The sequence below is a fragment of the Bos grunniens genome, chromosome 7 (assembly GCF_055505025.1).
Source record: "Bos grunniens cultivar Pamir isolate PY7600 chromosome 7, Bosgru_T2T1.0, whole genome shotgun sequence".
NCBI classification, from domain to species: Eukaryota; Metazoa; Chordata; class Mammalia; order Artiodactyla; family Bovidae; genus Bos; species Bos grunniens.
Window position 1 is genome coordinate 23,009,115 of NC_141171.1, and position 12,427 is coordinate 23,021,541.

The window sequence follows — 12,427 nt, forward strand, 5'->3', positions numbered from 1 at the left end:
ATAGAAGCTATTCTGGGCTGGAAAGAGGGAAGAATGGTAGGTGACTGCTTATTGGGAATGGGATTTTCTTTTGTGGTGGTGATAGTGCTCTGGGACTAGGTAGCTTGGAGATGACTGTACACAATTGAGAATGGGCTAAATGCCACTGGATTGTACACTTTAAAATGGTTAAAATAGTGGATTTTTATTTTACCACAATTTTAAAGGATATGACTTAAAATATTATTTGTATTTACAAATAATAAAAATATTATTTGTATTATTAGGCACTTTTTTTTTTTAATTTAGATTTTGGAAAAATCTCTGGTTTATTTCTTTAGATTTATCTTGGCTTCTGTGTGTTTTCTTAATGTTCAGAATGTTTCTTAATATTCTTAATTTTTTTTTTTATATTTATTGGACTATAGTTGCCTGATAGTGTTGTATTAGTTTCTGCTGTACTGATTCAGCAAAGTGAATCAGACATAAGTATACATATATCTCCCCCTTTTTTGGATTTCCTTCCAATATTAGGTCACCACAGGGCATTGAGTAGAGTTCACTGTAGGCACATTTAATTGAACATCCATTTGTTTTTAACTTTTTTGTTAATCTGTAGCACAGGTTAACAAAGTAATAAATTAACTCACAACTTTGAAAATTATAGTGTTTACGAAGGAGGTTTCAGATTTTTGTTACAATTTTGGTGAAATGGTCTCAGCTAAAGAAATACTTGACATTTGCCTGCCCTTAGAAGTTTGCATTTTAAGATACTGTTCAAAATACACTTCCCATGTACTACTTACATGTTAGTATACAGGCTTGTCTTCTCAGTGAAAGCAGAGGCTTTGTTCTCTCTGTTATATAAGGAAGCAAAAGCTCAAACTAAATGTTCCTCTCTGTTAGAATGAGCCTTTCATGTGTGAGAGGGTGGGCAAAGGGCTTAGCCATAAAGCTCAGTTGTTCCTCAGTTTAGGACTTGCTTTTAGGGCTTTATTTTTGCAGGAAGAATTCCTCTCATATAATCCTATGCTGCCTCTTCCATGTTTCCACAGGTAACACGGATTGTATTATTATGGGTAAATAATCATTTCAATGATTTTGAAGGTGATCCTGCTATGACTCGATTTCTAGAGGAATTTGAAAAAAATCTGGAAGATACAGTAAGGCTCAGAAATTTTATCTTCTTCAGGGTTTGGGGATTCTTACCAATCTCTTCTGTCCCCCTGCTGAAGAATTGCAACTCAGAATAGCTTTCATCTTTTCCTGTGTTCTGAGAACTTTCAAATCTGTATTCTAGACTTGGGCTCATCCTCTGCTGCTTCAACCCAAACAAAGATCATGCTTCTTCTAGTCTTCACTTCATGTGTATTAGGCATTCAAATACACATATTTATCAGACCTACAGTAGACTTTCTAAGTCTCCCTTCTGCATGTGATTTCATTTGTTTTTAATATGCAACACCTCAGATAATACCCTCAAGGTCTTCTTAACTTTCATGGTAGCTATTTATAAATCTATTTATTCTTCGTTTTAGATATAAAAACTTTGAACTTCAACTCAGTTGTGTGTTCCAAGCAACTTCAATTTTTAGGAAATAAATAATAATGCAGCTCAGGAGTTAGATTGCCTGAATTAACAACATTCAGACTTCACCACTTGGTAGATATGTGAACTTGGAAATATTGTCCAACCTTATATGCCTCCATTGTCTTATTTTATATAGTAGCCTCTAGGTTGTTGGGATTGTCTTGAGGGTTATAGTGAGCTATGAATATAAGAATCTGCAAACAAAACCTGGCATGGCACCATTGTTATTACAGAGTAGAAGTGGATTAAGTTGAATAAAGAAGGGCAAATTTCAGATTGTTTTGTCTCTTTCCTTAACTCTTGGTTCCTGTAGTCTGTTCAGCAGCACATCTGCTCTATGCAAAATGGGGAGAATGAACAGGGAACTGATTAAGAGGCCTGTTGAGGCTCACCAGCATCATTTGGTGCTTCCATTGCTGGCTATGTAAATATTCAAGGGACTTATGAAAATAGAAACTATCTTGCAGTCATGGGATTTTTTTCCCCCAGTTACCAAGTCAGTCATCAAATATTTACTGAATTCTGCTGTATACTCCAAGCTGTTATATAGGATCAGAAGAGGTGTAAAACTTGGTTTCTACCCTGAGAAAAACTTTAGCTTTTTGTTATGGACATGAGATTTATTTAATACACTATTTGAGGATAGTTGAATTCTCAGTTGATACATTAAACTGATACTAGAACTTGAAAGTTAAAATATTGCTGAGTTTAATGAAGATCTAAAATAATATAGGAAAATCTAAATTATAAGAATAATATTTCTGAAAGAGATGGAGACTTGCATGTGTCTGAGTATCAGACAATGTTTGGGAAGGTGGTTGAAGTCCTTTAAGGTTTTAAATAGAAGTTTAAAAATATTCTGGTTTTATGTAACAGCTAGGAGATAAGCACAATAGTAATACAGAATGTGTTATTACTTAGATTCAGAAAATGAAGAAATTTTTTTGTCATCACTGTCTGAATAAGACACCACTTTGAAATCTTTTCTAACTTGTGATTATCTAGAAATTTTAAAAAACCATATTAAGGGATCTTATTCTTGAGAGTGCCCTAGGGTGGAAGGTTTCTCTCCTTCAGTTTTATTTACCCATACTTATATATTCTTTATTTACTCTAGTTGTAATAATTTTAGGTTATATTTTTAAAGCCTATAGGAATAGAGAATATACATTTATATATATATGTTACCCCTTTCTACTTTATAGAAAATGAATGGTCATCTCCGGTTATTGAATATTGCGTGTGCTGCAAAGGCTAAGTGGAGACAGGTTGTGCTGCAGAAAGCTTCCCGGGAGTCACCTCTGCATTTCAGCCTAAGTGGAGGAAGTGAGAAGGGATTTGGTATTTTTGTTGAAAGCGTAGAACCTAGTAGCAAAGCTGCTGATGCAGGACTGAAACGTGGTGATCAAGTAAGTAAATAACAACCATTTAAAGCCTTTTTATAAGTAATAGGAGTGCTACTTTTCTCATATGATGATATTCTAGTAAGCATGATCAATTTAAGGAAATACTTTGAAACCTTTTTTTAGAGGTGGTATTTTTAAATGGTTTATTTTTAAAATGTGTTTGTCATATATCCATTACTCTTAATGGAAAATTTGATATAGCATGTCCAGAAACAGCCTGGTAGTCTGGCCACTATCAATCTGAATGGTCCTGCCCATCCTCCAAGTATTAGGAAACTCGTCATTTGGCAACTTCACAGTATTCCAGAAAGATCAGTAAGAGAGTTAGCACCCTTGCATGTTTTAAAGGAGTAAGCACTTTTTTCCATACCACTCTAAAATTAAGTGGCCAAAGATTTACCATAAATGATGGTTTTGCTTTAAATAATGTTCATATGGTAACAAAACTATTTGGTATATCCGTAAGTAGAGTGAGCTGGTTGAAGGATTAGGAAAAGGAAGGGGAGATACTGGGAGTAAGTAGATAGGGATTTATTCTCTCCATGGAGGCATTAGTAAACTCTAGAACAATATATTTTCAAAAATGAAATTCTGACAACTTTGTTACTAAAAAAAATACCTCAGTCTTAATAATCATAGTAATCACATCCTGCAGAGTTAAGGACTGGGAATCTGTATTTTGAACAAAGCTCTCAAAATCTCATGTACACCAGAGTGGTTTCTCTCCTAGCTAAATCATTTGGGAAGCTGACTTTGTTCCACTTAAAATTTTTGTTTGTTTATGTGTTCATTTAGAATGTGACCTTATTTTACTTGTAATCACACGATGGTGTTTGTTGTTTTTGAATTAAGAAGGCATTCACAGGGACTTCCCTGGTGGTTCACTGGTTAAAAGAGTCTGTGCTTCCACTGCAAGGGGCACAGGTTCAGTGCCTTGTCGGGGAACTAAGATCCCACATGCCACATGCCATGACATAAATCAAGCAAGCAGGCATGCATTCACATTATTAAAAGTTCTGTACTTCAAAACAGTGGCTTTCAACCAGCAGTAATTTTGTCACCCAGGAGACATTTGGTAATGTCTGGAGTTACTTTTGATTGTCATGACTTGGGAATTACTACTGGCATGTAGTGGATAGAGGCCAGGGATACTGCTGAATAGCCAGGAACACCCCGTGACAAAGCAGCCACATGGCAGTTATCCAGACCAAATTTCAGTATCTAAATATCAGTAGTGCGGGGAGTTAAGAAACTGATATAAGTGAATGATATAATAAAATACTTTAAAATTTAAGAATAAATTATATAATTTTAAAAAAGAAACTCTGACACAAAGTTTTAATGATACTCTTCTTCCTCTAGGGGAGCTTTTTAGAATAGAGATTTCTGGGCTTTACTCAGACTACTCATTAAGAATATCTAGTTGCTAAGAATTTGGAGTCATATATTTATTGGACAGGTATTTTTTGGTAAACATGTTTAAGAATCTCATTCTTCATAGAAGAAAAAGAAAAGAATACTCCAGCAGTTTGATTCCTGAGAGAGAAAAATTTATCGTTATTTTACTTCTTCCCTCAGGCCTTCCAAGTATGGTTGAAATTATCTGAGATTTTCAATAAGTCATTTTTTAATATTGTGAATATTCTTTTTTAAGAGTACTTTGGCATTTGCATTAAGTTTCATAAGCTTATTACTAAGAATCATTTTGCACCTGCTTACTGCTTTCATTGATCACCTCTACTTCGTCTATGCCACATGGTGCCATTATTTTTATTTATTTTACAGTTGTCTTCCAGTACTTCTAGTACCTCTTCTAGGATTTCTTTCAGAAAGGGCGAATGAGTATTCTAGCTTTGTGTCCCTTACATGTCTAATGATATCTTTGTTCAATGAAGTATAAAAATCTTTGATCACAGTCATTTTTCTCTCAGAACATTGACGTCACAGAAAGGTATCACATCATCTTAATATGGTCCCAAAGAAATCTAAGCCATTCTATTTCTTTTTTAAGTGCCTTTGGCCACCTGCACAAATCCCCAAGAGTGATGCTTATAGAGTCTTTATTCTAAGTCCCTGGAATTCAGAATATTCAAGTGATCTGTTAAAAAATAGATCTTTTTATTTTTTGCCTGATATTAGATGATCCATGACAGTATGTAGACTGAAGACTTTTTTAAACTCTGGAAATTTAACTTCTGTGATTTTTTTTTTCTTTTTCTTTTCCTAATATTTTTTTTTCTCACTCCTTTTTATCCTTTTGAAATCTCTGTGTCAGCCCTCAAGATCTATCCTCTGTGCTGCCTTTTTTTCCCTCAGCATGTCTTGTCTCTTTATCCTTTTTCCTTGGAATCAGTACTTTTTGAATAAACTCCTGATGATTCTGAGGTACAGCCAGGTTTGTGAAGCCCTGATATGAATGATCAGCAATGTCAGATGGAACAAGAGCCCATAACAGTTGTGCTTGTTGCTTTTTGACTGCCTGATTCAGTCATTGGCAGGAAATGATATTAGCTGTAATTAGAATACCACTTTTAAATGAATTTACCTCTTTTTTAAATGCAATAAATTTGCATTTAGAATACTTCACTAAAATTTGTGTACACACACACACAGGTGATAATTTTTATGAGATCTGACACAGTTGAAATTTTCCCTTCATATATAAAACATTATGTTTTAAATTTTTTTCCGGTATTATCCCAGAGGAAATGAACTGAAAAAAATGTTTATAGTAGAGATTTAGGAAAATACCACAATATAGAGAAAAGCTATTAGACAATAATTCCACTTCTCACAGATAACTATTGTTCACATATAGGTACATTTTATTTAAGTTTTATTTTTTTACCCATTAAACTTAAGGCTGCAGAAATAACTAATACTGTTTCTGTCTTTCTATTTTTTGAACACTTTCTTCAAGATAATGGAAGTAAATGGACAAAATTTTGAGAATATAACGTTTGTGAAGGCCCTTGAAATTTTGAGGAATAATACTCATCTTGCACTTACTGTAAAGACCAACATTTTTGGTGAGTTTTGTTGTAAAAATCTATTTGAGCTCTTTTTTTTTGGTAATAGAAAAGAAAAAAGTCAACAGTGATAAGGAGGATAGTAAAAATACTTAAAACATGTTCCCATCTAAGCTTTTTGAACATTATAGGATCTTTAATGTTTGAATATAATATTCTGTAGTCTAGAATTTTCATTTTTATTTGTATTTAATTATTTTGAAATCTTAGTTAAAATAAGTATACAACTGCACTTAGTCATTTATGAATGTCTGCTCAGTATTATGGACTGTACTTCACCTGGAAATACTCAATGAAACATAGAAGTCATAGGCTTTTTTTCTTCCTGCTAATGTGCAAATCAGTCTACCTCTAGTGAAATAGCAGTATCAGTGCCAGTTAGCTGTTTTATGGAAATGAATAGAGTAAAACATTGAAGTAATTAATCAGTGAATTGCTGATTTGTAATAACAATATACTCTGCCTTTCTGAGTAGAGTATACTCTGCCTTTCTGGGTTTCCCTGGTGGCTCAGAGGATAAAGCATCTGCCTGCAACGCAGGAGACCCAGGTTCAATCCCCAGGTTGGGAAAATGCCCTGGAGAAGGAAATGGCAACCCACTCAAGTATTCTTGGCTGGAGACTCCCATGGACAGAGGAGCCTGGCAGGCTGCAGTCCACGGGGTTGAAAAGAGTCAGACAGGACTGAGCGCCTTCACTTTCACTTTCAGTTTCTGCCTTTCTGTGTCAAACTGTTCTTTCAGTTCAGTAACTCAGTTGTGTCCGACTCTTTGCAACCCCATGAACCGCAGCACGCCAGGCCTCCCTGTCCATCACCAACTCCCAGAGTTGACCCAAACTCAGGTCCATTGAGTTGGTGATGCCATCCAACCATCTCATCCTCTGTTGTCCCCTTCTCCTCCTGCCTTCAATCTTTCCCAGCATCAAGGTCTTTCCCAATGAGTCAGCTTTTCACATCAGGTGGCCAAAGTATTGAGTTTCAGCTTCAACATCAGTCCTTCCAGTAAACACCCAGGACTGATCTCCTTTAGGATGGACTGGTTGGATCTCCTTGCAGTCCAAGAGACTCTCAAGAGTCTTCTCCAACACCACAGTTCAAAAGCATCAATTCTTCGGTGCTCAGCTTTCTTTATAGTCCAACTCTCACATCCATACATGACTACTGGAAAAACCATAGCCTTGACTAGATGGACCTTTGTTGACAAAGTAGTGTGTCTGCTTTTTAATATGCTGTCTAGGTTGGTCATAGCTTTCCTTCCAAGGAGTAAATGTCTTTTAATTTCATGGCTGCAATCACCATCTGCAGTGATTTTGGAGCCCCCCCAAAATAAAGTCAGCCACTATTTCCACTGTTTTCCCATCTATTTGCCATGAAGTGATTGGACCGGATGCCATGATCTTAGTTTTCTGAATGTTGAGCTTTAAGCCAACGTTTTCACTCTCCTCTTTTACTTTTATCAAGAGACTCTTTATTTCTTCTTCACTTTCTGCCGTAAGGGTGGTGTCATCTGCATATCTGAGGTTATTGATATTTCTCCTGGCAATCTTGATTCCAGCTTGTGCTTCATCCAGCCCAGCATTTCTCATGATGTACTCTGCATATAGGTTAAATAAGCGGGGTGACAGTATACAGCCTTGACGTACTCCTTTTCCTGTTTGGAACCAGTCTGTTGTTCCATGTCCGGTTCTAACTCTTGCTTCTTGACCTGCACACAGGTTTTGCAGGAGGCAGGTCAGGTGGTCTGGTATTCCAATCTCTTTCAGAATTTTCCACAGTTTGTTGTGATCCACACATTCAAAGACTTAGGCATAGTCTAAGCAGAAATGTTTTTCTCGAACTCTCTTGCTTTTTCAATGATCCAGGAGATGTTGGCAATTTGATCTCTGGTTCCTCTGCCTTTTCTAAAACTAGCTTGAACATCTGGAAGTTCACGGTTCATGTATTGCTGAAGCCTGGCTTGGAGAATTTTGAGCATTACTTTACTAGTGTGTGAGACGAGTGCAGTTGTGCGGTAGTTTGAGCATTCTTTGGCATTGCCATTCTTTGGGATTGGAATGAAAACTGATCTTTTCCAGTCCTGTGGCCACTGCTGAATTTTTCAGATTTGCTGGCATATTGAGTGCAGCACTTTCACAGCATCATCTTTTAGGATTTGGAATAGCTCAACTGGAATTCCATCACCTCCACTAGCTTTGTTTGTAGTGATGCTTCCTAAAGCCTACTTGATTTCACATTCCAGGATGTCTGGCTCTAGGTGAATGATCACACCATCGTGATTATCTGGGTTGTGAAGATCTTTTTTGTACAGTTGTTCTGTGTATTCTTGCCACCGCTTCTTAATATCTTCTGCTTCTGTTAGGTCCATACCATTTCTGTCCTTTATCGAGCCCATCTTTGCATGAAATGTTCCCTTGGGATCTCTGATTTTCTTGAAGATATCTCTAGTCTTTCCCATTCTGTTGTTTTCCTCTGTTTCTTTGCATTGATCGCTGAGGAAGGCTTTCTTATCTCTCCTTGCTATTCTTTGGAACTCTGCATTCAAATGGGTATATCTTTCCTTTTCTCCTTTGCTTTTCACTTCTCTTCTTTTCACAGCTATTTGTAAGGCCTCCTCGACAGCCATTTTGCTTTTTTGCATTTCTTTTTCTTGTGGTTGGTTGATCCCTGTCTACTGTACAGTGTCAGGAACCTCTGTCCATAGTTCATCAGGCACTCTGTCTATCAGATCTAGTCCCTTAAATTTATTTCTTACTTCCAGTGTATAATCATAAGGGATGATTAAGGTCATACCTGAATGGTCTAGTGGTGTTCCCCACTTTCTTCAATTTAAGTCTGAATTTGGCAATTTTGGCAGATCATGTGGTTCACGATCTGAGCCACAATCAGCTCCTGCTCTTGTTTTTGCTGACTGTATAGAGCTTCTCCCTCTTTGGCTGCAAAGAATATAATCAATCTGATTTCAGTACAGTACTTGAAGTGTGTTTTGATTTTGTAACTATTTGAATTCAGCAAGTCTAAGCTTCTACTTTTAACTTAATCTACTGTTTGGGTTTTTTTTTTTTTTTTTTAGCTTTTGAAAAAGACTGCAACTTGGTTAGTCTTCATGGGATTTTCTCTCAAATTTTGAGAAGGGCAACAGTAAAAACAATATTACAATTGGAAACTGTCAAAGAAAATTTAAGGGTCTTTATGTAGTAAGAAGGAAAAAAATTCTCTACATTATTTAGGTTGAATTTTGAGAAATAAGAGTTGAATTTGAAAGCTCTGCCTATGGAAAAGTGTGTGTGTATGTATGTTTTCTCCCACTTTGGCTTCTCTGATGAAGGTGAAAGAGGAGAGTGAAAAAGTTGGCTTAAAGCTCAACATTCAGAAAATGAAGATCATGGCATCCGGTCTCATCACTTCATGGGAAATAGATGGGGAAACAGTATAAACAGTGTCAGACTATTTTTTTGGGCTCCAAAATCATTGCAGATGGTGACTGCAGCCATGAACTTAAAAGACGCTTACTCCCTGGAAGGAAAGTTATGTCGATACTAGATAGCATATTCAAAAGCAGAGACATTACTTTGCCAACAAAGGTCCAGCTAGTCAAGGCTTTGGTTTTTCCTGTGGTCATGTATGGATGTGAGAGCTGGACTGTGAAGAAGGCTGAGTGCTGAAGAATTGATGCTTTTGAACTGTGGTGTTGAAGAAGACTCTTGAGAGTCCCTTGGACTGCAAAGAGATCCAACCAGTCCATTCTGAAGGAGATCAGCCCTGGGATTTCTTTGGAAGGAAAGATGCTAAAGCTAAAACTCCAATACTTTGGCCACCTCATGCGAAGTGTTGACTCATTGGAAAAGACTCTGATGCTGGGAGGGATTGGGGAGGAGAAGGGGATGACAAAGGATGAGATGGCTGGATGGCATCACTGACTCGATAGACGTGAGTCTGAGTGAACTCCGGGAGTTGGTGATGGACAGGGAGGCCTGGCGTGCTGTGATTCATGGGGTCGCAAAGAGTCGGACACGACTGAGCAACTGAACTGAACTGAATACTGCACTTAGTCATAATGAAAAATGAAACATTTGGTGTTTTTCCTCTTTTCACTTGAGTGTCTCTTATTAAATGACATTGTGCTAAATCTGGCATATAGCAATCTATTGCTGCTGCTAAGTCGCTTCAGTCGTGTCTGACTCTGTGCAGCCCCAGAGACGGCAGCCCACCAGGCTCCCCCGTCCCTGGGATTCTCCAGGCAAGAACACTGGAGTGGGTTGCCATTTCCTTCTCCAGAGCATGAAAGTGAAAAGTAAAAGTGAAGTCGCTCAGTTGTGTCTGACTCCTAGAGACCCCATGGACTGCAGCCTACCGGGCTCCTCCATCCATGGGATTTTCCAGGCAAGAGTATTGGAGTGGGTTGCCATTGCCTTCTCTGAGCAATCTATTAGCAATTTACAAATATTGTATAAGCTCACTTATTTTTAGCATAGTAAACCTATGCTAAAAATTCATAGTTTTTTAATTTCCTAGACTTGGGCTAGTATCTAGAAATACCAACTTTTGAGTTAAACTGAAAGGATTCTAATTTTGAAAAATATGGAAGCAGAGGTTATTCTGACACATGAAGCAAATTAGTTTCTCAGTTCAGTTTCTGCAGCTCTGTTTCATAGGTTCAAAAACATCAATACCTTTAAATTTTTTTTGTTCCTGGCATATCATAAGTATTAACTAGTATCAAGTGTGATTGTGTATAAAAACATGGAGATAGTATAATGTAGTGGTTAACATCACAGACCCTGGGAAACAAAACTGATCTGAAGGATGCAAGAGGAAGAGAAACCACAGCCTCCGAACTCTTTGAATAGTGAGAAACAATTGCCCAAAGAACCCTAGACTGAATGTTGCAGAGCATGAGAGTTCTGTGGTGCTACAGAAGGCAACCCATGCCCTTTAGACCTCCCTACTTGCCCCAGTCAGAGTGTAGTCAGCCAACATTCTCCCCATGCAAAATGCCGAAGAGTATCTCAAAGGAATAAAAGTAAAACATTTGCTGAAATGAAGTATTTTAGTCTGGTTTTGATGCCTGGAATAAAGTCCCAGTAACTCTGGCATTACCATGAAAGACAGTTACTGAGAAAAATAAGTCTCAAAGTATGCAGAGACATATTTTAGTAAAAAAGACAAACACTGAGTAGAAGGAAAAGATAAGTTGAAGAAATCACCTTTATGGAAAAAAAAAAAATAAAAAATGCAATTGAGTACTATTCCAAGAGTCTAAAAGAAAATATGAAGAAGAAAGTATTTAGAAAACAATGGCAGAGGCCATGTCAGAATGAAAAATGAGGACGTGACTCCCAATTCAAAGAGCCACCTCTACTCTGAGCAAAATTAATTTAAAAAAACTTGTCAACTTACTATTTCTGGTGTTGACTGAGAGCAACTGAAAGGGCTGGCTAATGAAGAACTACCTGTTACTAAACAGAGAAATTAGACCTCAGGTAAACTGGAGCCATTACCTGCTGCAGAGCATTTACCAATACAATACAAGGAAAGGGACTAAGAGACTGAGCCTTTTTTTTTTTTTTTTTTTTGGCAGTAGACTCCCAGGAAAAGGGCAAAGATTTGGAATCCTGCAGTTGCTAAAAGCACAGACTCTGGATGTGTCTGATCCCTTAACCACTCGTCTAAGACTGTACCCTCCCCACCAAAAGGATGTTTTTTACCCCAGGGCTATACTCAAGGCAACCCGAAACCCGGATGTGAATATTATAACACAGACCAAAAAGGACCCAGAAGAAGCCTGACAAGGCATGGGAAGGGAAACTCCTAAAGCTCAGACAGAGTTAGAAAATTTCCACAGGTTTTTTTTTTTCTTCCCCCACTCTTGTTTTCCCATTCTCTCAGGCCCCAGCCTCCATGCAATCCAGTGGCATTGCCTCACAAAATGTTTTTCACCCCTTAGTGGAGCTGTGGCTTTGAGAAAGCAAGGCCAACGGCACTGCTTCCCCTCCCTCCCCACCCCCACCCCCGCCCCCCCACACACTGTCCTCTTCTACTTGGCCCCTGAGGCACTGCAGTGGACAGTTTGGAGGCCTAAGGCCTAAGGAACTAGAAAGTGTACCAGGTTGATAACTGACATGAAGGAAGCAATCCCGTAAAGTTGTTTATGAAATTCTAGGCTCACCGACGTCCTATAGGTACGTGAATCTGATTCTATTTAGCATATCATAGACTTTGAGAACTGGCACAAGCAGACCTCTGCTCAGGTCCTAGCCTGACCACCAGGTGGTACAAAGTGGACACATCTGTATAGCACTGCAGTGGGTTTGAAAATTAAACACTGGACCACAACTCACAGGAGGCTAAGCAAAAATACCCACATTTTCCATAGGTTGCAAATAGTACTCAGCAGTTTTAACAGTAGCAAGGAGTCCTCATTA

At 37.8% G+C, this 12,427-nt stretch overlaps 1 protein-coding gene across 8 annotated transcripts in view; it reads left to right on the forward strand.

Moving 5' to 3' along the window:
- The window catches only part of RAPGEF6 (Rap guanine nucleotide exchange factor 6), a 227,258-nt gene that overhangs the window by 150,537 nt on the left and 64,294 nt on the right, over positions 1 to 12,427 (forward strand). For 6 of the 8 annotated variants that reach the window (XM_086410436.1, XM_086410438.1, XM_086410439.1 and 3 more), the window contains 3 exons: positions 1,035 to 1,142; positions 2,776 to 2,979; positions 5,897 to 6,005. In XM_086410436.1, coding sequence (XP_086266562.1) covers positions 1,035 to 1,142; positions 2,776 to 2,979; positions 5,897 to 6,005 — 421 coding nt within the window. The remainder of the gene's footprint in view (positions 1 to 1,034; positions 1,143 to 2,775; positions 2,980 to 5,896; positions 6,006 to 12,427) is intronic. The other 2 variants (XM_086410443.1, XM_086410444.1) reach the window with 1 other exon arrangement.